At 37.9% G+C, this 27370-nt stretch overlaps 1 protein-coding gene and 1 long non-coding RNA gene across 2 annotated transcripts in view; both read left to right on the forward strand.

Annotated features, from left to right (window-relative positions):
* LOC134497916 (uncharacterized) overlaps window positions 1-27370 on the forward strand; it is an 854438-nt gene that overhangs the window by 177058 nt on the left and 650010 nt on the right. The window lies entirely within an intron of this gene.
* Window positions 1-27370, forward strand: part of TGFBR2 (transforming growth factor beta receptor 2) — a 61155-nt gene that overhangs the window by 19743 nt on the left and 14042 nt on the right. Inside the window, exons 2-3 of the mRNA XM_063303921.1 lie at window positions 4207-4372; window positions 6254-6444. Coding sequence (XP_063159991.1) covers window positions 4207-4372; window positions 6254-6444 — 357 coding nt within the window. The remainder of the gene's footprint in view (window positions 1-4206; window positions 4373-6253; window positions 6445-27370) is intronic.

Raw genomic sequence — 27370 nt, forward strand, 5'->3', positions numbered from 1 at the left:
TTAGATTTTAGGGCTATATTCTCTCTCAACAATTAGATTTCAAGTAATAATCATCGTCATATGACCAGAATGTTAAAACAGTGAAATAATTCATGGAAATGACTTGGTAGAATTATTGATAAAATGATTTCTGATTATTATATTTCCCTCCAAAATAGCATTATTGGAATGCTTCATGGAGGGATATCAGATTTGAATGTCCTCACTATTTAAGACAGATCACTCAACCAGTTCTAGTATGTAGAGTTCTACAATTTCAGTTATCAAGCTTCCAGAAAAACATGCATGGATTACAAATTGTGGTATCAGACTTTTGGATATGCTTCACCAAACCAATAATCCAGCAATTATTAACTAGACATTATTTGTGTAAATGATAGGTTCTAAATCCATGTTTCTTGCAGTAATTTTGAAGGTAAGAATAGGGAAGGCAAGAAGAGATGGTTCTTAGCAATTCATGTTCTTACAGATTTGTCATGTATGTTGCTTCATTCTCAGAATGGTTGTTTTTTACTTTGTCCCTGTGATTTTTTTTTTCATGCTGATAACTACATAGGGAGACCATAGGGATGCTGTCAAATTATTTAAAAAGAAATAACTATGGAATAAAATGAAGGCTTTCAGCTGATTGAGTCTTTATGCTAAAAGTTGCTGTCAGAAGATGCTCTTGCTCCATTACACAAATATATTAATAATAATAAGCTATTTTTGCTGTTTAATAAGCAGTGGTAGAATCAATCTAGTTTATTCCATTACTTTTGATAAATTAGGAATGGAAATATTAACTGCTTTCCTCCTATGGCACAAGTTTCTAAATCTTGCTGAATATGACTCGCAGTTTCATTCCTTCCCCTTTTATAATGACAAATCCACTTTCTAGTACTGTATAATGGAAAGCTTAAATGAGTATTGTTTCCCCTGAAAATAAATATTAATGGCATTTTGAAGTTCCATCACACTTCAGTTGGCAGGTGGAAGGAAGGACCTGAGCCATGGGGATTTGCTAAAAGGTGGTGTATTTTATTAGTATTCATATTTACTCCTTTCAGCTGTTCTATATATTGAGACTGTTAAGTTACATGGGTTAGGGCCTGAATGATGACGCTTATATGTCAAGTCAAAATACTATTGGGAAAAGAGCAAAAGTTGTAGCAACAAAACATTCTAGCATACCAACATAACTCAACCTCTTAACCAATTCTGAACGAATACAGAATTATTGCTTTCAGATGCAGAGCATAATATTGCCCATGTGTGAACATTTGCATCTGTCAACATTTGCATCATTCCATTAAAAAAATGGAAAACGCATGACTCTAATAGCCATGCATTTTCCATAAACAAATTGGCTTTATGTTATATATTGATTGATTGATTGATTGATTGATTGATTATGTGCCATCAAGTTGTTTTTTTAATAGATAGATTTTCTCCATGGTTATGTTATATATCATCATGTTTATTACAGCCCTAAGGCCAGACACAATAAAACTATATAATAGCAACAATCTTACATTAATACATACATACATACATACATACATACATATATAAACAGAAGCAATTAATATACTACAATCCAAAATTAAGAATGAAAAATCTAAAATGAATTGAAATAAAATACTATGTTAAGAAATTCAAAATCTAAGTGATGGTGTGGTGTATTGTGCAGATGATAGCACAAAACTGGGCAACCTGGGAGGATAATTTTGAGTCCTTGTCCGAAAGAAGTAGCATTAGATAGAAGTCACTCTCCCTGCCTGGAAATTTCTTCAATAATGGATATATAAGGATCTGTATAGAATCCTTATGTAGGGAACAATATAACAATATATGGCTTAGGGTTTCTGTTGAGCTGTCACACATGGACATAGCCGAAGGTGCATAGAAATACCCGTAAAACACCCAAAAAGGACTGCTGAGGGCATGATTATGTTATATATAGACTAATGCATAATTACTCCTTTTTTATGTGAGCTTGCCTGTAAAAACACAGTTTTGCAAAATACTATTCCAGAGATCCTGTATGGTACAAAATAATATTGTAATGATTGCCTATCCTAAAACACCATCAGACTTATGAACAGGTTCATAAAGAACAGTATGCAGGATCACAAAGAAAGCTGAGAATGGAAAAAGCGCCAAATGCAAACTAAAAACCCCTCGGTACAAACGAGATCCCTCCCCCTGTAGAATCTTCCCAGGCTCACAATCCCAGGTGCTCCTAATGGCTTCTGCTGGTCTGCGGGAAAAGTCCTTGAGCAGAGCACATAACCCAAACACATTCCATTGAAATGAATATAGATACAGAGCTTGGCACAAGGTTTCACAGCAGGTCCCTCCCAACAGAAACGCGTGTCAGCACCATGGCATGTGAAACGTTATGATGTACAGTGCACATTGAAACAGTGAACATGACAAATATACAGATAATCCTCGTTTAGCAGCTGCCTTGTTTAGCGACCATTCACAGTTGACAGTGATGGAAAAGTAACTTTATAACCAATCCTTGTATTTACAAGTAGTCCTTAGGTTATGATCATTCTTTCAGTGACCATTCAAAGTTATGACAGCACTGAACGAGAGGGACTTCCGACTGGTCCTCGGAGTTCCAGCTGTTCAAGTGTCCCTGTGATCTCATGCTCGCGATCTGGGTGCTTGGGGCCTGGTTCACAATTACGACATCACAGCAAGCCATGGTCACGTGATTGCGATTTCTGATGTTCCCTGCTGGCTTCCCACAAGCAAAGTCAATGGGGAAGCCAGCAAGAAGTTGGAAGATGCAATCACGCGAAGTCCTCGTTTAATGACCTGCACAGTCCTTTTTTAATGACAACAACTGGAACTGCCAGAATTGCAGACAGCAATGCAGTCACATGACATTACAGTTCATGACTGCATCGCTTAGCGATGGATTTCCTGGTCCCAATTGCCATTGTAACTGGAGGACTACCTGTACGACCTTCACAGGTCTGTAAAGCAAAGGAAAGCTGAAGTAAGATCATAAGCACAGTCGCGATTTCACTTAGCGACTGCTTCACTTAACAAGAGTTTCTGGTCCCAGTTGTGGTTGCTAAACAAGGACTACCTATTTGCACAATTTGTAACATCATTCCAAACACTGTTCAGTTATAATTTTGTATGAAGCTTTTAGAAAATTTGAGAATACACATGTATAATATATTTACATATAAAACCATATGATTTATACAAATTGCACATACATTTGTAGATATATGAACATCTGACTGAAAGAACCAAATGAATTAATTAGCATTACAGCAGTCATATTATTTACAACTCGGCATTCAATGTTTTAACAAGTTCACATGGTCTGGCTGCTGGCAGCTTTGTATGTAAGTGTCAAGGAAAGGGAAAAAAATAATTCCTCCAAATGAAAAGGAGAAAAAAAAGAGAGTTCCTCTTATAACTTGGTAATGGCAGCTAGATGTGAAACGAATATCTTCATTTCTCAGACTGGAAAATCCCTTACGTCCAGCTTCTTGCCCCAGATATATCCACTGCAATACGTTGTGCTTGTTTTCCTCCCCTTGTTCTGGCTGAACCTTTCTGAAAACCACCTACATACCAAATATAGGTGTGATGTGTGTAATGTATTGTCCAGAGATGTGAGGTATATGAAATATCTGAATGAGAGTATGCTGCCAATTTAGGGTGGTTGGTGTGTTCTGTGTTCAGTAACGCCTGTTGGTGGAGCAATAATTTTGAGGATTATTTGTATCAAAAATTAAAATTACGGTTTCATAGTTTGGTTCTTCTTTAATTTTTATTGATAGTCTTTGCTTCTGACAGTAATTACCTTTACTTCATGGATCTTATAGTCTGGCCAAAAAAGTTCAGTTATATAGTATTTCCCCAAACACCTGTATGTGTGTGTATTAAATATAATTTTCATTGGAAGAATAGGTTGGATTTTTTTTTTAAGAAATAGATGAATACAAGCTAAAATTAAAACCTATTATTTTTCAGAACAGTAGCTATGTAAATTTGTACTAACTAAAGCAATGTGCTGTATTATAAGATTTTGACCTTATTTTGTCAGGTGTAACTAAACTATATTTGTTGCACAAATGTTTATGATGTAAAAATATTGTTCACAATAATATTAAAATCTATTTTGACAATTAAAATGCATTTTGTGGAAAGTTCTAATATTCTTTTTAATATACATTCCTTTCTCTGTAGCTGAGCATCGTGAACATAGCATGTTCAATGGTGGATTCAAAATGCGGAAACTATGCAAGTTTTGTGATGTTAAATTAACAACCTGCACCAATGAAGGTCATTGTTGCAGTAACTGCAACATCACTGCTATTTGCGAAGGCAAGAATGAAATCTGTGCAGCTGTTTGGTAAGTCCATTTTAGCTGTGTGCAAGAATTGGTATTTGCTTCATAATTCCTTGCTTGTCTGTTAAATATATTTTCATTCATATATTTGTTGCATTATCTTCAGGGTTGGGTTTTTGTTTTTGTTTTTGTTCTGTTTTAAATTTGACTGTGATCTCCACCATACTTTTTGGTAAAAAGTACAAAATGTTGTGATTACTGTTGACAATTTTCAAATGAAAACCAAGTTTTGTTTCGATTCATTTTAATGATGCATGGATTCAGACTTTATAATTCATATTCCTATGTTTCATGAGAGACATTTCCTTGCAAAATGAAAGAAATCTACCCTACTGGAAGAGGGCCTGTGTAGTTATGAAATTCAGATAGTTACATCTGATAGCAAGTTCCAGTCTTTTAGGATGCAGAAGAAAAGCTGATGCGTTAGATACGATCTCCTAAGAAGATGGCCACCATAAGAGCAGATTTGATTAGAAGCACATAAAGGGATGCCTACATAGGTTCGCTCCAGTATGGCTCACCATAAACACAGAGGTATACAAAGTTATAGTAGATTCTGCATCTTGAAAGCCATATGGAACTTTAAAAGATACTTGACAAGATTTTACTCAAACTGGTTTAGATTATCATATTAGGGCTTAATAAGTAGAAACATGAGTAAGTGTTTTTGACTTTTTTTACATCCCTCACAACATAGTAATTAACTGCGAAACTTCTATATTTGGAAATTATGGTTACCAACGTTGGAACAAGCCAAGGATATTAAATTGGTTTTAAGATACTGGCTTGTTCCAAAAGTGTTGATTAGTTTTCTAATTTGTACGCTATGAAGAACTTTGATAATGAGTTTTATAGGATGATTAATCATGTTGTGAAGATGGCAGGTTAAGATGGGTAGTGTACAGTATTATGTTCTTCCCTTCCACATCTGCCATCACTACCACTTCCATTATACTATCTCCCTAACTTGTTGGACAACTGGCTGGTTGCACTTTAGCTTGCCCTTCAGTCTGATAAAAATATATCTGTTCCACAATATCATGAAATTACATGAATCAAATTCTGTAGATATACATTTGTTTCAGAGATCACAAGATGTTGCTCCAAGCATCTGGGGCAATCTTGCAACTATACATGCATATACAGTGATTCCAAATCCACATTCCTCAGTTGTTGGTTTTTACAGTGTTAACTCAGGTGTAGATTTTGATGAACGAAGGTGATCCTGGTTAGTTTCATTTCACAGTAAAACAAGTCAAGATTAAGCTCAGTATACAGGATGTGCATCTAGAAGTCATTACATCAATGTAGCTTGTATTAGAACTGTACAAATTATAGCCCACCAAGCTGGATATTGCCTGTATCCATTTATGTCAGTCCGTGAAAGACTTACTAACTCCACACACACACACCCAATGCTGTTGAAAGAAAAGCGGGTGACCATCCAGTAGATCATTATGCAAACTATGCATGACTGGCTGGTAAAATGCATTTGTTATGCTTATTTGAATTATTTGGTAAGCTGGATAAATACAGGCCATTTCTGTTGTCCTTATATTACTATTTTTTATATCTAGACTTTCCTGTAAAGTGGTTCCCAAGATGGTTCAAAAGTATGTAAATCCATGCAGACAATATTTTGGTGAATATATTTTTACTGTGATGGAAGATAACATGGTACTTTCCATATCAGATAATTTAATGCCATTTAAGTTACTGCAGTAAACATAATAGAAAGGTTAGCTGATAGTACCTTGAACCTTACATGAAATTTAATTTTGGCACAATTATTTTTTATGCTGTATTCCCCCATTTCATTTTTTATGCTGTATTCCCCCATTTAAAAAGAAATGTTTGTACTTTTTTATTTTCCATTGTTTTTAGGAGAAAGAATAATGGAAACATAACTCTAGAAACAATATGCCATGATCCTATGCTAGAACTCCATGGATACAAATTGGATGATTTCAATTCAAAAAAATGCATCATGAAAGAGAAGAAAGGAGTTAGAGGACTGCTGTTTATGTGTTCCTGCAAAGATGATGAATGCAATGATGAAATTATTTTTTCAGAAAGTAAGTACGTGTTGTATTCCATTTTGTATATGGGTGCATTTTTTGGCTGGGATTGTCCAACTGCTAAAGAAGGCTTTCATGGAAGTTACATGATCCTGAAGAAAGATATAGTTGCTTTAATGAGTCAATAAAATTGTGAAATATTTCATGCACTGGCATAGTAAACTTAAAGATCAAAAGATTTCTGATTATTATATTTTTTTCCAAAGTAGCATTAGTAGAATGATTCATAAAATAATAATTGAAAGAAACATCCTCATTCAGTTGATTCTGATAGGCAGTGCTCACTTAGTATTCCATGAAAACATGCATGGAATACTGATATTTGCAAATCTACCAAATATTAACTAGACATTAGTTCTGTAAATGATTACAGGTAGTCTTCACTTAAGGACCACAATTGAGCCCTGATTTTCAGTTGTTAAGTTGTTAAGTGAGCCCGACTCATTTTTACAACCTTTTTTTACTGCAGTTGTTAAGCAAGTCACAGAGGTCATTAAGTGATTCAAGATCGGGGCTTATGGTTTCCTTTGGTTGTTCAGTGAACGGTGCAGTTGTTAAGTGAACCAGGAGTTACTTTGCAGTATTGTGGGGGGGCCGAGTGTGATAGTCATATGTTTTCCACCAAAACATGACTATGGAAATGCTTCTGTGGCTACAATAGTAGTATTTTCAGTTAATATTACTGTTATTTTCAACTAATATTACTGGTTGATTATTTTACTGTAAGGTCTTCATTGGAATCTTTGTTCTACAGTACAGTACTAAACAGGTTTAAAGGTACAGTACTGTAACTATTTTTCCTGCTGTAGTAAACTCTGCAGTACAATACTGTATATAAATCTGATTTTTATAAAACAACTGTTTTAAAAACAGTAAGCCAGCATTCAGTATTGTTAAATATAATTAAAAAATCAGACAGGCAGAGGATGGAACATGCATGGCACCATACAAATCTCTACTGAAGTTAAACAAAAACTGGGAAAAATTAATGCAAGCATAAGTACATGGAAAAAGTACTTACCTTTCCTGTACAGTGAGGCACACGCAAGGCTCCCTCTGCCGGCTACTAAATCACAGTAAGTAGTGTGACCATGTGACCGGGCCTGCTGCCTCAGAAATCCAGCGTCGTAAGCCTGGAGGACTTCCTGGTTCCAAAGGGCAGACCTGTGACCCAAAATGGCCGCCACTTCCGGGATGGCCGAATCTCGGTCACGTGATCGCGGAGGTCTTGTGAGGGTCGTAATTTTGGGCCCCAGTTGGAAATCTGCTTTTGAGGTACCATTATAACTTCGAATGGCCTTTAAGCTGCCGGTCAGTAAGTGAAGACTACCTGTAATTCCAAACCTATGCAGAAGGGGAAGAAAGGAGAAAAACCTTGGAAGATGAAATATTAGAATGAAAAGAACTTGTTCATAGCAGTTTGTGTTCCCATTACATTGTTTGAGCTCACCTTCTGGGGTCCTAGAGGGGTATCATCCCTGGATTATATGCTAGTTACAAGTAGCTTTGCCTTACTCTGTAAAGATTCTGTCTGTCTGTCTGTCTGTCTGTCTGTCTGTCTGTCTGTCTGTCTGTCTGTCTGTCTGTCTGTCTGTCTGTCTGTCTATCTATCTATCTATCTATCTATCTATCTATCTATCTATCAAATTTGTCACTGCCCATCTCCTCCCATCAGAGGGACTCTGGGCGGTTTAGCATGACATTCCATCCAGAGAGTGAGTATCTACCGGTAGTGGGATCTTTTGCTTTTGATTCAGTCAGCCCAGCCAATCATAATGAAGTAATAAAGTCAGCCCAGCCAATCATAATAAAGTTCATGACTGACAGGTATCTTAGACCTGTTTGGACGAATAGATTGGCAATGATTCCATCCCAGTTGTTGCCCTCTGGCCATCTGTTTGAAGCAGTCTATATTGAAGCAGCTTAGTTTCTTCTAACTGATTCTCCATAAAATTATAAATGGTCATATTAACTATTTTCTTCTTATGGCACATCTTTCTAAATCTTTCTGAATTTGAGTTGCAGTTGCATCTCATCTCTTTTACCATCGGGTGATAAAATGACTGCTTCCTATAGTGTGATAGAAAGTTTAAATGTATGTAAATTGCCCTGAAAATGAATATTGATTACATTCTAAAGTTCCATCACACTTTGGAAGGCAAGTTTGTCTTTACCGTTTCTCTGTTCTTCTACTCAAGTGAAGAATTGTGTACATGCAGCATTATTACACGATTTGTAGAGAGCGTTCAAATCTAGTCAACCCATGGGAGAAAAGGGGATATCTTGTGAAAAATGAGGCATTTGGATGGTGAAGCTAAAGGAGCAAGGATCATGCACAATGTTGTTTCACAATAAAAAAAAAAAGAGATAATAGCAAATCGTTTTTCATTTTCAGTTTTCACTTTCTGGGTTGGGTAGGTTTGCAAGTATTTTAAAGAGAAGAATGACATATAAACCAAGCAAATAAATAAGTAAATAAAAGTCTTGAGATATACTGGATTTAGGAGTAAATAAGAAGCTAATTTGAGGGCCATTGCACAATTAGAGTGGTTTGGGGAAACAACAGAGCTGGACAGTTAGTTGACTGAAGCTGCGGAAGACCACAGAGGAGAAAATCATAAAATTTGAATGAGAAAAAGGCAGAGGAAGATACAGAGGAATGGCCGTAGGTTGCATTTTTGTGAAGGGAGATGCGCCATGACTTGACAGTAAAGACATAAGATCAAGTCTGTTGGCTGTTCAGCAAGATGAACGGTAACACTGATAAGTATATGTGTTATGTGATATAGAGGTATATATAGAAAACAGGAAGATGGTGCTGAATGAATGATGGTTACAACCAGTCCTTGGAGTTCCAGCCATCCCAGCACCCCCGCGGTCATGTAATTGTGATCTGGGCACTTGGCAACTGGCTCACACTTATGACTGGTTGCAGCACCCTGTGACCACATGATCATCATTTGTAACCTTCCCTGTCATTTTCCCCAGCAAGTCAACATGGAAGCTCCCCCACCCACACACTCTCCCTCTGCACTTGCACTGTGCTGGCCACTCATGAACCCCACGTACCTTCCCTGACACCCCCCCCCATGCTTCCCTTGCACCCTCATGCACCCCCATGCACACTCCTCAACCCTCACCTTGCCTCCCTCGAGCACCCTCCCCAATCGATGCACCTTCCTTGCACCTTCAGCACTCCAGTGCACCCTCTCCGAGCATCACCACACACTTTTGCACACCCTCCCTGTCCCTTGCTGCACCTACCTTGCACTCTTGTGCACCCTCCCCGAGCATCCTCTTGTACTTCGCTTGCACCCCCGTGCACCCTCACTGTGCCTCACCATGCCCCCTTCACATCCTTGTGCACCCCACGCACCCTTTCCAACCCTTGCTGCGCCTCCCTTGTACCCTCACACACACACACCTTTTTCCACATGGCAGCAGCCACTTACCTGCCTGCTGGCCTGCTTGCGAGCGGCCTAGGACTTGCAAATTCCTGCTGGCTTCCCCATTGACTTGGTTGTGGGAAATCAGCAGGAAGTTACCTTGCCTAACGACTGTGGGATTTGGTTAATGATGGCAACCGGGATTGCAGGGATTGCCATCACTAAGCGATGCGGTTGTGCTTTATGACCTAACTCAGTGACAGAAATTCTGGTCCCAGTTGCCAACAAGGACTACCTGTAGAGTACTTCATAATTCCCCCAAAGTGATGCCAGTTTTTGCCCATGGGAGTGATCCCCTTGCTCTCTACCTTCACACACTCTGAGTTAAAATCTTCTGCTTTCTTAGATTAAAAGACATGCTAGCCACATTATTATTTTTTTTGCATACCATAATTTGAACATATACTACATTTTTCCCATTTTGTTTGCACATGCGTGTGTGTGTGTGAGAGAGAGAGAGAGAATGAATGAAGGAGTGATTGTATTTCTTAACATTTCATATTGCTGCGAGATATCTCTGTGTCTCATAATTAATAGTAATTTTAACAATATTGTAGTACTAAAGGATCTGCATTCCAAAGAAATCTGCACATTATTGTAGAGTTTTGGTTGACTTTTTATAAATGTTTCATTGTACTTCTTGCTCCTTAAGCTATTGCAGACAAGTACAATTGGCATGCTAAAGTTATTTCCTGCTTCAGTGCTTAAAGCTTAGTAACAGAAGAAATCAAAAGCTTTGGCCTTCATTTCCAGTAAGAATATTTTGTTCTGCAAAAATGCTATAGAACTGATAGAGCTACTCTACGGTGATAATCTGTATAACTTCTCTAAAAAACTTAACACAGCTTTAATGAAAAAGGTGCCTCTAATGCGTCCCTTTCGAACCTAACATTTCTGTAAAGAAATATACTCATATGTTGTTTAAGATGAATGTAGTAGTCAGGCATGGAAAGACTTGCTAGGAAACAGATAAATGGTTAGGTAAGGGCAACAACCAGACTTCTAAGCAACTGGAAACTAGAATCTTGATTTTAAAAAGGCCTCTTAAGACTGAGCTCTGATTAGCCCACCATAGGTTCAGCTGCTGGTCATTAGAAACTGTGTTTTGGTATTCTGTTGAGTAAGGCCTTATTTGTGAATAGTTATTAAAATTCACAAAGTGGCAGGTGCTTCTTTGCTTGACCTCTGATTTGAACTCATTCTTCCTTCACTAAGGGAAAAAAATTATTAGTACAAACATCTAGCATTCCACCTCTTCACTGTTGTCTTTTATTGAGAAAATTCAAGAGTATTTCTCCAAATTCAGAATCCAGCCCAAACAGGGTTTGGCTACTTGGAGCTCATTCAGCTAAAATCCAAAGGTTCCTTTTGTAACACTTTCACTCCATACACAACTGATGCATTGTCATTTGGTTTTTATTGTTGTGGATTAGTATTCTTTTTAAATGAAAATAATCCCCTTTGGGTTGGTTGCCTGCTTAACTGTGGCAGGAAGACAAATTATTTTTACAGTATCAGACATGTGGTTTCCTGTCTGTGTTTAACGCTGAGCAGAACATCATGGCCAGCTGGTCCACTGCTCCTCCAGACAACTAGAGAATATCCTGCAATAATTTTGTCTGTTGGACTGTCCTCCAGATGTACCCTTCACATGGTTCTTGTCCCACCCATGCAGGCGCCTGCTGCTGTTTGCTTAGTGGAGTGCAGATTTTCTTGTGTGTTTATGTAGATTTTTTCTTGCCGTATTTAATTCAGATAAAAATGGCCCATTTGTTTCAGCTATAGCCTACAGAAATCAGCAAAGTGAATTTCAGTAGCACAAATGAATGTTAAATCAAGGTGCTGGTACACTGGATTATTTTACCTTTCTTTCCACTTAATTTACTATCAGTTTTAAATGTCCAGCTGTTGAAGATATATTGAAACACTGATTTATGTAGGAATAGCAGAAAGCCATATTTGTTTTGGGCTTAAATAAAAAAATTATGAATGCAACAGCAGGATCTAATTTTCCAAAGAGCCTAGACACTTGCTTCTAATGAAATAGCTTTTAGCTACAGGCAAGTTAGTTTAAAGAACTGTCATCCTTAATCTTTTGAAAGCCAGGGTTGCTAAGCTCAGTCTCTAAAGACGTATTTCTCCCTATTTAAATATGATTGGTCAGTAATGCTAGTTACTGAGAGCCTCCAAGGAGGTTTCATTTAAAATGGTTTGAGATTAATAGAATGAAGTCTTGATCTCCTGTGGATTTTTTTTTCCCAACTGGCATACATTTGAGTGGGTGGGAAAACAGTATGCCTGAGTTTATAACTAATCACATTGAGCTTATTCATTTTGATAAGCCAGATCTTTGAATCACTTTTTGACTCTGAGAGACACTTCTTTTCACTTGCACAATCATCTGAATTAAATGTTGTTGAGGCAGGGTGTGTCTTTGTGGACTCTTACAGGGACCGGGATTTGAAAATGAGAGGCATATGATAGTTAGGTTATGGATTCTGTTTGCCAAATAAAATTGAGGAAGCTGGCATGCACAAACTAGAACTTTGTGGTGGTATCTTGGTGGAAAAATGCCTAAAAGCAAAATATCATGCCAATGTGTTTTCAGTCACTCTTTATGTAACTTTGTACCACAAGAAAACAGTCTCCATTTGGGATACGAGAACATTCATTTCCAATTTTTTTTAAAAAATGATCCAAAGTGTAGGGAGAGAGTGTACTGTCAAAATAAAAGGCATTTCTATAGACATAACTGGCTTATTCATACATAAGAGCATCAACAGCATATCAAAAGTATATGTTCCTGTTTTTTGTATAACTTTTAGCTAAGCTAGTAGGTCATTTTAGTCAAGATCTGTTTAAATCTCTTCCCCTCCCCAAAATTATCATAAAGCCACCATGAATTAAAGATAATCACTGTAGAATTTTATGGGGTGGCATAGATGGATTGTTAACCTAGGTTTTATTACAGTCAAAGTGCTGTAGTTCTAAGCACTGTATTACTTTTAAAAATTGTACATATTTCAAATGCATCTGCACTGAAGTCAATGTTTGTTTCAAAGATGATTTTTCAGGAAAGGTTTGTTTGTCAGGGGAAGGTATCAGTAGAGGTCTTCTTAATATCCAAAGCTACAGATTACCTTATATACTTGCACAACTTTATTTTCTATTTTTGTAAAGTAAATGTATGTCTCTGTCTTCCCAGTTGTGATTGGGAATAAATGTAGCAGTTCGTAAAACTGTAGTGAATAATAGTGAAAAAATCCCTAGTAGTGTCAGTGAAGTGTTTTTTTTCCCTTAATACTTAGTAAAAACCGCATCATTAATACTAAGGGGGACTTTTCTTAGTATTAGTAACTGCTTCATGTACTGCTTTATGATTTAAGAATCTCCCTGAGTCCCTCAGGGACTCTTTTCTGAATTAGACATTCTTTATATGTGAGACTATTGAGTCAAAAAGAACAAATTCACCAGATCTAATGGGTTTAACTTTTAGATGGATGGTTTTTGGTTGAATGTTAGGATAAATATTTAATGATAAAAGCAATTTGGCAATGAGGTCAATGACCTCAAAGATTTTTTTTCATGGAGAAGGCCTACAAACATTGTTGGGAATGCTCTTAACTCTGAACTTCCTACATCATTCAGGCTATTTGACTAAATGGTCTATAAGACTTCTTCCTCCAGTTTTTGTGTTTGTGAGATTTTACTGTGGACCTGTCCTTCCAGTCATCACCAGTGGCACTGGAGATGCTGGTTTTAATGGTCTGTAATCAACGTGCTGTCTGAGATCAAACCTCACCTCCCTGTATGTTTTGCTCCTAATCCATTTGAAAGAGGGAGATGGGGGTGAGGCTACTTAAGGGTAGAAGCAAAACAAAAAAACAAAGAGCTACTTACTAAGCAACAGCATAAAAAATTGTTTGAAAGTGATGACAGGCCAATCATGTTTAACATTTTATCCCCAGCGTCCAAACTTGAAGCCTAAACTAGGCTTTTTAAGGTCAAACTGACAGCAGTTGATAAATCTTAGATTAAATTCCACTGATTAAAATTTCCTTTTATCTTTCTGGAACTACCCGTCATTTGGCTTGGTGATCCCTGAGTTTTAGTAAATGAAAGAGCAAAAACAACTCCATTTCCCTAAACCGTGAATTATTTTTTACATATATTTTATATTCCCTCTCACTCACTTTTCTTTCTAACCCTAAATTAAATACATATATTGGAACTTTCCTCATATGGGTGTTGTATAATATCCCTGAAATATTTTCATTTATTCTTTTCTGAATTCTTTCAGCTTAACACTGTCTTTTGGTGTGGTGTACCCAAACTGTAAAAAATTCTGTTGCCCTTACATCTATAGGCATTATAATACTGTTAATTTTCAATTCTTTCCACAATGATCCTCAACAGAAATCTATCTCTTTCATTGCACGGTCAATATTTTCACTTAGCTATGTAGGGAAAACCTTAATCTATTTCCTGTTCAGCACTGACAGTTCAGGTTCTTACACTGTGAACGTGGGGTAAGATTTTTTATTTGCTTCAATATTCATTACTATGTTTGCTTAGTTTGAACATTTGGATAATAATATGAACTTGAATATGAGCAACAGTCTGCTTTAAAGAAATGGCAGAACTCAGTCATTTCATTACTGTAACCTTTTTAGCATGAGCACAAAACTCTCTTATATTTCTATCATATTGTATAGTTAATTCCTATATAAGGAAATATCCATTTTATAAGTTATCCACCATATAAGTTAGTGGAGCTTTGGGTTACCTTAGATTTTCTACATGGAGAGTAATATGGACAGAATTCACATGTGGTTTCTAATGTACTGTCTGAATTGACTCAGTCCAAGAAGGAGAAAGTGTGTGCATTTTCTGAATGTGTAAAGTCTTAATTGTCTGCAGCTTGGTTGTATACTGATATTTCACAGATACATTATTTTTTTTTTAAAAAATGATTTTTAAATAGGATGCTGAATGCTAGTGAAAATTGCCTACATACTACACATAATCAGCCAAATGTGCTACTCATTTGAAGCCCTTGAGCCAATTAGTTAAATCAGTCACTGTCTGTGAATTGATTTGCTATAATTTTGCAGAATGCACTTCATTCTCACAATAGCATAATGTTTTTCTTTATTAGTTAATATGAACTTTTGAAACAGCAAATGTGAGCTCATTTAAGGCTTAAAAGCTTAAAAGGGTACAGAAAGGTAAACACAAAGAAAAACATTTCACAAGCAAAGGGCAAAAAGAAAGGAATTTAAATAATTTCCTGTGCAGTGGCTTATATAGCTTTAGAGGCCAGCCTTAGATTCTAGTTTAACCTAGCCAAATAAATACCAGCAAGAAAGAAAAATGGAATGTTCAGATGAAAACAATACATACACGCACACTGGCATACTTAGCAGTGTCTTCATGAATAATAGAATAGTGTAGAATGGAAGGTATTTGAGAGGTTAATAGGAACATGGTAAGATGGAAAGACATTGAGAAATGAGTAAACTTGTGACAGACTTCTGGGTAAAGAATGGCAAGCTAGCACATCTCAGAATGAGCGGAGATACGACGCCACAACCAAAGGACTGGCAAGTAGACTGGTCCCACTGAACATCTCCAGATAAGGAGAGGACAGGAGATCACCCACTTGTGCTCCAGACTGCTGCTCCTTGCAAGGAGACCACAGAATAACAGTTTCCCATGGGTTTGAGCACCGGGAGATGAAGAGAAGCCATCACACTCTCAGTAACAGCAGAGCCTTTTTAAAGACCCTGGGTTTACTAACCTCACTTTCTAATCACTTTCAGAAATTACCTCTTTAACTATCTTAACACTAATACAGATCTTCAAAACAAAAAATTTGCAAAGCCACCTGGTGAATTTATCTTCATTCCAGAAGAAAAGAAAAATTAACTCTAAGCTTAAGAATTTAAAGGATTTGAAATAAACAGCAAAAAACTAAATAAGATTTTAAGAAAGTTACAAATTAATAGACCAGATAAATTTGGAATATTAGGACTTTTTCTGTAAGTTTTTGGAAATAATTATATGAATAGTATCTTAATGGGAACTAAATTGTTTAGTCTGCCTTAAGTCATAACACAAATTCAAGACTTTATTATTTCAGAAATTGGACACTGAAGGGGACTAAAGATTCCAGCCATAAAAGGAAAAAGAAAAAAAAAGTGACAGGCTTGCCTTTTGTCTTTGGTCAGCGTTGGGACAAAATGACAGAAAATGGCATGACATTTGAAATATTCCAGGACATATTTGAAGAATGGGGACAGAAACCAGCAGCTAAAATTTCAGCCGTGATGCCTGCTTCTATGGATAGTCTATGTCCAAAAGATGTTAAAGAAGAAATGACAGATATGAAGAAGAATACTTTGGAAGATCTGCAGAGTAAAGAGTTGAAACAAATCTCACCTAATGCAATATATTAGAATACAAAGAAATTGTTGAAATACTGGACAATAAAAAAAAATGTGGATTATACGACAGAGATGAAAGTTAAAGTAGAAATACAATAAGCCAAGAGAATGACCTGGATAATGACTCCTTACTGGATTTATAAAAGAGGTTTGCTAAAGCCTCAAGAAAGCCTTTGATACGGGAAAAAGAAAAACTGATGAGAGATCAAATCCTGTGACAACATTTATTTATTTATTTGTTTAATTTTTATCCCGCCTTTATTATTTTTATAAATAACTCAAGGCGGCAAACATACCTAATCTGAATGAATTAAAGATCAAGATTGCTAGAGGCAAAAGGAAGGGGTACAAAGTTGGTTTGTTTGACCAAGGTTAAAATAAAACACGTTTCTATAAAATTTTGGGAACCCTTTATGGACTTTTTGCTGACACCAGGGCTGAAAAGTTGATGATTTATGAATTTACGTATGGATAAGGGATGGGTTATGGGAAGAAGAGATACTTGTATGTAACCTTATAGGGGGTGAAGAATTACTAAACTTGTACTTGTGGTGAGAATCAAAACTCACTTCTTTAAACACTTCTTTTCTCTTTTTCTTATTTTTTCTTCTTTCCTCTTTCCTTTTTTATCTCTTCTTGCACTTTCTCTCCTCTCTTTATTTTTCTTTCCCTTTCTGAGTTTACTTCCTATTGTCTTTTATTGTTTTTTAACAAATCAATAAAATTATTTAAAAAAAAGAAATGAGTAAACTTGCTAACATATGTTGAAGATCAGTTAAGTTATTTATCCATTTGAACACCACTAGGATCGATGAGTTTACAGTCTGCAGATTAACAGGTGAGATATTGTTAAGCTTGAAATTTTGGATTAAGCTACACCTTAGTTTGGAGTGCATAAATAAACTATATTTTCTGCATGCTGAAAGCTAGTATCTTGAGGGAACAAATATATCTCTAAATATTATGAAGCACCATCATAAAAAAGCACAGAATCACTGCTAGGTGTATTTTTCCAAGATTTTGGACTTTTCCACTGTTATTTTCAAAATAATAAATGAATCAAATAATGCCTTATTTCAATAAGAATCCTTAGACTGCTACTAGCTTACAGTCAAAATACAGCAGAGAACAGCACTTAATCAACTTTGGCTGATCTTGAAAAAGCTAAGTTGTATCAGACTTGGTTAATACTTGGATGGGAGATGATTCAGAAATACCAGGCTTGTAGACTAGCCTGGGAAGTTTAAAAAACACCTCAGAAGAAGGCAGTGACAATATATTTCCAAACTGATGCCAACATGTGAAGATAAAATCACCCTTGAGCTGAGAGTAAGGCTCAGCTCAAGGGTGATTTTATCTTCACATGTTACCTTATGTAAGTACTGTACTAAGATTTCACTCCTTTTTTTTTAAAAAAAAACTTACTTCGCTTTCCATTTCATCTGCTTTATTTTAGAATGGTTCTACCTTTCCACACACTAGAACAGCCTTTCTCAACTTTTTGATCCTGGAGGAACTCTTGAAATATTTTTCAGGCCTCAGGGAACCCCTGCACATTCAGGGCCAAATATAGGCCAGAAGTTACAACATTATTATATTTGTTTCATGTGTAGGCCTTTATATATGCATTAACAATGTTCTTAAACTAAAAATAAAGAATGAAATTTACCTTTTTAATGTGAAGCCCAAATTTGAAATATTTTTTAAATAAATTGTGATCTCCCAGGGAACCCCTAGTGATGTCTCATGGAGCCCTAGGTTTCCACGGAACTCTGGTTGAGAAACCCTGCACTAGAGAGAATTAAAGAAAAGAGCCTTGATTGGTTTCAGTGGAATTTGACTCTCAGATATCTTTAAAAATGAGTTAAACTGGAGGATGGGACTGTCACTGACCACTTGCCATGATATATGGATGATACTTCCAAGATCAGAGTTAATCAATGGTCCCTTTCTCACATTCTATGTCAGAATGGTCTACCAGTAAGCACTCCAGATAGGATGAGACGTACAGAAATAAAGCATACGTACAACAGGAAAACTAATGTTAAGGGCCCTATTCTTGGCTATATTAACATCTCTGGCATTTGTTTACTAGGCAACCATATATATTTATTATATATATTATGTATATATAAAATATATATATAATATATATGAAAAAGGTGAGAGGTCCCCTGTGCAAGCACCGAGTCATGTCTGACACTTTGGGGGGATGCTGCTTTCGCGACGTTTTCTTGGCAGACTATAGAGTGGGGTGGTTTGCCATTGCGTTCCCCAGTCGTCACCTTCCCCAGCAAGCTGGGTACTCATTTTACCGACCTTGGAAGGCTGAGTCGACCTGAGCCGGCTATCCAAGAATCCAGCTTTCGCTGCTGGGGAAGGTGACAACTGGGGAAGGCAATGGCAAACCACCCTGCTCTATCGTCTGCCAAGAAAATGTCGTGAAAGCAGTCTCCCCCCAAAGGGTCAGACATGACTCAGTGCTTGCATAGGGAATCTTTCACCTTTCATCTAATATATATATATATATATATACATATATATAATAAATATATTGTGTATATATTTGCTTTGTATTGCTTTAATTGTTTTTTATTATTATTTATGAGTGTACGCCACCCAGAATCACTTGTTGAGATGGGCAGCTATAGAAATCAAATAAATAAATAAAATAGTGTCACTTGAGTAATGTTGCAGAACTCTCATGTAATAAGCATTCTGATTTTTTGAATCAGAGCTAGTGCGAACAGCAGAAGGATAATGCTATTACAGTGCCTGTGAGTTTCCGGTAGCCATCTGGTTGCTTACAGTGAGAAAGAAGAACCTTGTGTTAATGGGCTTTTGATCTGATCTAGAAGTTTCAGTTTACTTTCTTAAGGTTCAGCCATTTATTCTGTTCTCTGTCTGAATCCTATTTAGACCATATAGTAACTTAAATTGCAGAAATGTAATATGAAAGGGCTTGCTGTCTTATAAAATTACTGCTATGGGCTTGTCTCCTTCAAATGAGGCACCACTAACTTAGTAATTCTTGTAGGAACATGAGTAGTGGCTCCTGTCATGTCCCCCATTGCAATGCATACATGCATCACAACGGGGAACATGCCTTTCCGGAGAAGGGAAGGAAAGAGGAAGGAATTAGTGATAATCCTTTAAGCACTAAAGACAAATACCAATTAAGGACAAAGGAGCCATACCTTTGTCCTGACCCGAGAAGCCATCATCCTATCTCCCTGACATCTCCGCATTACCCCGGGGGACACACCTGCGCCGGACACAGGAAGAGGACAGAGGTGATCAGCGCTAATCCCCCTGATCGCCCATCGAGACTCCGGAATCGCACCCTGATCGCCCATCAAGACTCCGGATCAGGACTTTGGGACAATGGGTGGAGAAGGACCAGGTCCGCACCGGGGGTATTTACCGGCTACCTCGCACGCCATGTGCTCATTCCCGTCTTTTTCTGTGTATGCATTCTATTCCTAATAAACCGGAAATCCTTAGCCCTGACTAAGTGAGTCTGTGTTTCTTTGGGAATAAGGCAAACATCACAGCTCCTCAGAGAGCAGGATAGGCATTTTTTATGCTTACACTAATTTCTTCTCAGTCAGTTGGCTATAGTGTATACTCTCTTAAAAAAATAATTTCTGCTAAAAATATATTTCCAGTTCTAATTCACTGGAATTGTGAATTAGAAATGAAGTGTATACCTCTGCTGTAAGGCTTCTTACGGAAGGATTGTAATGGCAATGTAATTTCCTTGGAGCTGGAATATAGGAAAATCAGAGTACTAATTCATTAAAGTGATGCCAAAAACAAACTAATAAATAAAATAGTATTGTTGTTTATTCGTTTAGTCGCTTCCGACTCTTCGTGACTTCATGGACCAGCCCACGTCAGAGCTTCCTGTCGGTCGTCAACACCCCCAGCTCCCCCAGGGACGAGTCCGTCACCTCTAGAATATCATCCATCCATCTTGCCCTTGGTCGGCCCCTCTTCCTTTTGCCTTCCACTCTCCCTAGCATCAGCATCTTCTCCAGGGTGTCCTGTCTTCTCATTATGTGGCCAAAGTATTTCAGTTTTGCCTTTAATATCATTCCCTCAAGTGAGCAGTCTGGCTTTATTTCCTGGAGGATGGACTGGTTGGATCTTCTTGCAGTCCAAGGCACTCTCAGAATTTTCCTCGAACACCACAGTTCAAAAGCATCGATCTTCCTTCGCTCAGCCTTCCTTATGGTCCAGCTCTCGCAGCCATATGTTACTACAGGGAACACCATTGCTTTAACTATGCGGGCCTTTGTTGTCAGTGTGATGTCTCTGCTCTTAACTATTTTATCGAGATTTGTCATTGCTCTTCTTCCAAGGATTAAGCGTCTTCTGATTTCCTGACTGCAGTCAGCATCTGCAGTAATCTTTGCACCTAGGAATACAAAGTCTTTCACTGCTTCTACATTTTCTCCCTCTATTTGCCAGTTATCAATCAAGCTGGTTGCCATAATCTTGGTTTTTTTGAGGTTTAGCTGCAAACCAGCTTTTGCACTTTCTTCTTTCACCTTCATCATAAGGCTCCTCAGTTCCTCTTCACTTTCAGCCATCAAAGTGGTATCATCTGCATATCTGAGATTGTTAATGTTTCTTCCAGAGATTTTAACTCCAGCCTTGGATTCCTCAAGACCAGCTTGTCGCATGATGTGTTCTGCATACAAGTTGAATAGGTAGGGTGAGAGTATACAGCCCTGCCATACTCCTTTCCCAATCTTAAACCAGTCTGTTGTTCCGTGGTCTGTTCTTACTGTTGCTACTTGGTCGTTATACAGATTCTTCAGGAGGCATACAAGATGACTTGGTATCCCCATACCACTAAGAACTTGCCACAATTTGTTATGGTCCACACAGTCAAAGGCTTTAGAATAGTCAATAAAACAGAAATAGATGTTTTTCTGAAACTCCCTGGCTTTTTCCATTATCCAGCGGATATTGGCAATTTGGTCTCTAGTTCCTCTGCCTTTTCTAAACCCAGCTTGTACGTCTGGCAATTCTCGCTCCATGAACTGCTGAAGTCTACCTTGCAGGATCTTGAGCATTACCTTACTGGCATGTGAAATGAGTGCCACTGTTCGATAGTTTGAACATTCTTTAGTGTTTCCCTTTTTTGGTATGGGGATATAAGTTGATTTTTCCCAGTCTGATGGCCATTCTTGTGTTTTCCAAATTTGCTGGCATATAGCATGCATTACCTTGACAGCATCATCTTGCAAGATTTTGAACAGTTCAGCTGGGATGCCGTCGTCTCCTGTTGCCTTGTTATTAGCAATGCTTCTTAAGGCCCACTCAACCTCACTCTTCAGGATGTCTGGCTCTAGCTCACCGACCACACTGTCAAAGCTATCCCCGATATTGTTATCCTTCCTATACAGGTTTTCTGTATATTCTTGCCACCTTTTCTTGATCTCTTCTTCTTCTGTTAGGTCCTTGCCATCTTTGTTTTTGATCATACCCATTTTTGCCTGGAATTTACCTCCAATGTTTCTAATTTTCTGGAAGAGGTCTCTTGTCCTTCCTATTCTATTGTCTTCTTCCACTTCTGTGCATTGCTTGTTTAAAAATAATTCCTTATCTCTTCTGGCTAACCTCTGGAATTTTGCATTTAATTGGGCATATCTCCCCCTATCACTGTTGCCTTTTGCTTTCCTTCTTTCTTGGGCTACTTCTAGTGTCTCAGCAGACAGCCATTTTGCCTTCTTGGTTTTCTCTTTCTTTGGGATGTATTTTGTTGCCGCCTCCTGAACAATGCTGCCAACTTCTGTCCAGAGTTCTTCCGGGACCCTATCTACTAAGTCCAGTCCCTTAAATCTATTCTTCACCTCCACTGCATATTCCTTAGGAATATTAGTGAGCTCATATCTAGCTGATCTGTGGGTCTTCCCTAATCTCTTTAGTCTGATCCTAAATTGTGCAAGAAGAAGTTCGTGATCTGAACTACAGTCAGCTCCAGGCCTTGTTTTTACCGACTGTACAGATGTCCGCCACCTTTGGCTGCAAAGGATGTAATCAATCTGATTTCGGTGTTGTCCATCTGGTGAAGTCCATGTATAAAGCCGTCTCTTAGGTTGTTGGAAGAGAGTGTTTGTTATGCAGAGTGAATTGTCTTGGCAAAATTCTATCAGCCTGTGTCCTGCTTCGTTTTGTTCTCCCAGGCCATACTTACCTGTAATTCCAGGTGTCATTTGACTGCCCAACTTAGCATTCCAGTCTCCTGTGATGAAAATAACATCTCTTTTAGGCGTGTTGTCCAGTAGGTGCTGCAGATCCTCATAGAACTGCTCTACTTCAGCTTCTTCAGCATTTGTGGTTGGGGCGTATATTTGGATCACTGTGATGTTAGATGGCTTGCCCTGAATTCGAATTGAGATCATTCTATCATTTTTTGGGTTGTATCCAAGCACTGCTTTAGCCACTTTACTATTAATTATGAAGGCTACTCCATTTCTTCTGTGGTCCTCTTGTCCGCAGTAGTAGATCTGGTGGTCATTTGATGTGAAGTGGCCCATTCCAGTCCATTTCAGTTCACTGACGCCCAGAATGTCTATCTTTAATCTTGACATCTCACCAATAACCACATCCAATTTGCCCTGGCTCATAGATCTTACATTCCAGGTTCCAATGGTGTGTTGATCCTTAGAACATCGGATTCGCCGTTCACCACCAGCACCGTCGGCCGCTAGCCGTCCTTTCGGCTTTGAGCTAGCTGCGTCATCACGTCTGGGGCTAGTTGAGCTCATCCTCTGTTCCTCCCCAGTAGCATTTTGACCATCTTCCGACCTGGGGGTCTCATCTTCCGATGGTATACCGACATATCTCTGGTTGTACTGATCCATTTAGTTTTCACGGCAAGAATACTGAGGTGGGTTGCCATTACCTTCCCCAGGGATCGCATTTAGTCTGACCTCTCTGTCATGACCTTCCCGTCTTGGGTGGCCCTTCACGGTTTAGCTCATGGCATCATTGAGGTGCTCAAGCTCCAGCACCACGACAAGGTAACGATCCTTTGCTGAAGAAAATAGTATTAGGCTTGGTCATTTGAGTTTGTTGTCTGTACTTATGCAGCTGCTCTGTGTTTCATTTTTTTTATACATGGGATTGTGCTGCACTACTAATCTTAAAAAGATTTGTGACAGTACAATTTAAACATGAGCCATGTAAGAGTCACCTCTGTGGACCTGGTAATCTGTGTACCTTTGTGTCTCTGCATTTGTTTTGTAGATCATCGGGAAGGGGTGGAAAGGACCTTGAACTGGAAAGGTAACCAGGCAGGATTAATTTTCACTTACGTTTTTTGCCCATTGAATTACTCCAGATGATTGAAGTCTGTAAAAATATAAAAACCATTGTTTAACAAGCTGTTAGAGGTTTCAGTAATTTCAGAAGGATGAACATAAACTGTAACTAAAACTAGGAAAACATAAAACTCAATGTGAGATCAATCAGTGTTGAATAAAGTAGTAGTGGAATAATATGTGTTGACTTGATTAAAGAACCAGTGTAGAGTAATGGACAAAAGCTGAAGATATGGTAAATGTTTAAACTAAATGCTTAGTACATGTACAGTGCCTTGTTTGTTTTATGGTATTTATTGGACTTAAGCAACCTAATTTTGTGTAAGGTTAACGTCTGATAATTATAGAATCTAACAGTAGAAACTTTCTATGCTTGATTTACCAGCTTTCAGTCTTTATGTAGCCTTTCTTTCCTAAATATCCTTGTGAGCAAGATATAATACATACTAGCGAATATGAGCAGGTGAATGCAACTGGCATCTTGGTACATATTTAAATATTTATTCAGCCACACTTTTAATGATTATTTAATTTGGATATTTTTGAGTAATTTGAGTTTTAATTCGGCATTTCTGTATCTGGTTGGGTATGTACACACATAGATGTGTGTGTGTCTGTGTGTGTGTGTACAGACATGCATGCAGCCCTACTAATGTGATCTTTGGCTGCAGAATTCTAATGCGACAGCCAAGAGTTAGAGATACCTGTATCTCTTTGCTTCTATCTAGTAGTCATCTGGATTCTTGCAGCCCAGATTTGGTTGCCCTAAATTTACTGTGCAATTTTATATGCATTTACTTAGAAGACAGTCTTATTCCTAGGTATGTGCACTAGAGCTGCACAGTGTTTTAGTCTTTAAAAAGTCCTTTGGAGCTTGAACGAGTGTGAATGTAGCACCTGTCTGCAATACCTTAAAGTTGTAGTTGTAAGGGGAAAAACATACTGTGCAGCTCTGATGTGTCCATTAAGGCTGCATGGATCTTCAAAGAGGCATTTTTCTTGTTGAAGGTTCAAATGAAGTGCTTCTTCAAAAGTAGACAGCGAAGTAACACAGTGCCCCAATTCTAAATAGTGTATCAGCTTAAATCTCTCTGGCCCTAGTCCAATACTTAGTAAGAGAGTAGCTTACTAAATATTCAGCAAAGCATCATAACACAAACACTACTAGCTGTTAATAACCCTCAAAACCCAACAGCCAGGTATTTCCAAATCCTGTGTTACCATGACCATCTAACCTGATAAATGAATGCGTGCATTCACCTCTTTCCCCACCGCATGAATAAGTCTAATGATTTATTCGATAAATACACCACTTTTAATGTTTTAACTTACATCGAAAGAACCGTGTCAAAATCCTACAAGTTTATAAAATGGATAAAAATAATGAACTTTACTAATAAGTATACTTCTACAGACATTTGGAAGTCTATGGATATATTACATTGTGCAGTGCCAGCAGAGAAGACAATCCTAGCTTTTAGTGGTCAGTGTCAGTGGATCACTAATATCTGATAATAGTTTGTCACATGATCTATCAGGGTCAGTGGTAGAAATAAATGTTTTGTCTCTTTCATTTGCATTAATACTCGCAATCTGGAAAATAAATTACTCTTCAATCAAAGCCAGTCACAGCAACTTTACTGACATTTTTTGGCATAATGTTAAGTGTGACCAATTTGTCAAATAAGTTCATTTCAAAACAGTGTTCTATAACATGAATAATGATTTAAAGAATACAGTGTTGTTTGTTGCTCATAAATAAATGAAGGAGCTGCAAATGTATTCATAAGCTTAATAATACTCAAAACTCCAAGCCTGAGTTGTGACACCTCCTTAAAATTGTTACCTCTCTGGGAGGTCACAGCCCACGTTTTGAGTTCCTCTGATTTAACCCTAAAGACTTTGTACTAGAACAGCATTATACTGTAACTCATGAACCTACTCAGACTCTTAAATTGTTTCAGACACTTAACTTTGCTCTGTCCTTGTCTGCAAGTCCAAATAGCTTCCTATTCTAGCCCTCACTTTCTCTAAGATCTCCTCTTAAAGAGACAATTGAATTTCTAAGTATGTGTCTAGGGCAGTATGTTGAGAGAAATGTCTACTCCTTAAGTTATAAATGTACACTGAATAAACAGGAGATGGGTAAAAATTTCAGTGTGTTCTTTTGTGCCAAGGATCCCTTTCAGCAACGAAGGGAAAAGACTGCTGCTGGCAGGGGGACTCCTTCGTTTTGAACTCTTAAGTGGTATCTCAAATTGTCTATCAGAATTGGACAGCAAGCAATTCTGAGAAATATGCAGCAGACTGAGTATTGAGGCCCATCTGCTGCTTGACTAATGGAGAGCTATCAAGCAGATGGCATGGTGGAACCTCTTGCAGGCCTGTTTAAATCACTGAAGTGTTCTATTGAGAACCCATGCAAAATGCATGGCTGTTGTCACCAGCTCATTAAATATTTAGCATTCATCTTATCAGGTGACATTAAATATGCCTCAGAATATCCCAATAGGGTCTGGTAGATCTTACTGAATCTACAGTCCCAGAGATTATAGAAGTTTCAACATTCTTTTATAGGAACCTTTACAGATCATCTCCAGTCTATTTTATACCCTTTGGCATCCTTGTTTCTCTGTTCCTAATGGAATGTTCTCTAATTTATTTCATCAGCTGTTAAATTCTTTGGCAACACTTCTAATGTTTTCTCTTCTTTCTGCCTTAGCTGATCAATATCTTGTAGCTTCTTGTCTTCATCTGAGAATTCTGGCTATAGGGAAGACAAGTGGGGTCTGCAGCAAAAAGCTGTAGTATGGAATGCTGCTAGTTAAGATTCCAGTCAGCAGCACAAGATCCACCCCCCACTTTTTTTTTTTGAGGATGCTTCATTCAGAAGAGCCAAGCTCTATTTTTAACAGGCAAACATGTTCAGCAGCCAAACAGCCATTTTTGACAGGGTCAAATATCTTGCTGGGGTGGGAATAGATAGAGAACATAGAGTGCTGCTTAATGCTTCTTTCATTCAGAAATGTCATATGTGGGGGGGGGGGTGTCTATCACAACAGCCCAATGCAAAGTCTGCTACTTTGCACACACATATGAAAGAGGCAGAACTTGTTTGCAACGGCACAATGTTCCTTTTGGGATTTTGATGAAAATCTCTGTTCCTGCAGACGCTCTGCCCCCACGTGTTCATATTATCTAAGACCAACTGTCATGAGTAAGGATGGCGAGCAGGGGGCTCCCATCCAGGCTGTAAAGCGCATGCATAGTACTGAGGAATTAAGTGGCCATTCAAAGAGACACAGATCGGGCCCGCCTTAGTCTTTGGGGTTTATATGTCTGGGTTTTTCCCACGCTTCTTCAGTTTGTTAGGATTCTATGTTATGTAGCAGTAATAAAACACTAGAGACCTATTCCTTGTCTCAGCGTGGTTCCTGGCTGTTAGGACACCAACAATACCACCCAACCAATGTTGATATTCATGGAAAATCCATACATGTGAAACGTCTAGGTCTGTGGAATGGAGAAATAAGAAAAGAAATAAGCTGGTTCTCTTTTCCATCAGCCCTTGTAAAGGGAAAACAGATTTTCCTGTACAAGAAAAACTGCATGTTATTGAACTATTATATAAAAGGAGAATGCAAGGATGTAGTTTGCCTTTCAACAGCAAGGAAAATTGACTGTTTACTCATTT

Source organism: Candoia aspera, chromosome 4, assembly GCF_035149785.1.
Source record: "Candoia aspera isolate rCanAsp1 chromosome 4, rCanAsp1.hap2, whole genome shotgun sequence".
In the NCBI taxonomy this organism is placed as follows: domain Eukaryota; kingdom Metazoa; phylum Chordata; class Lepidosauria; order Squamata; family Boidae; genus Candoia; species Candoia aspera.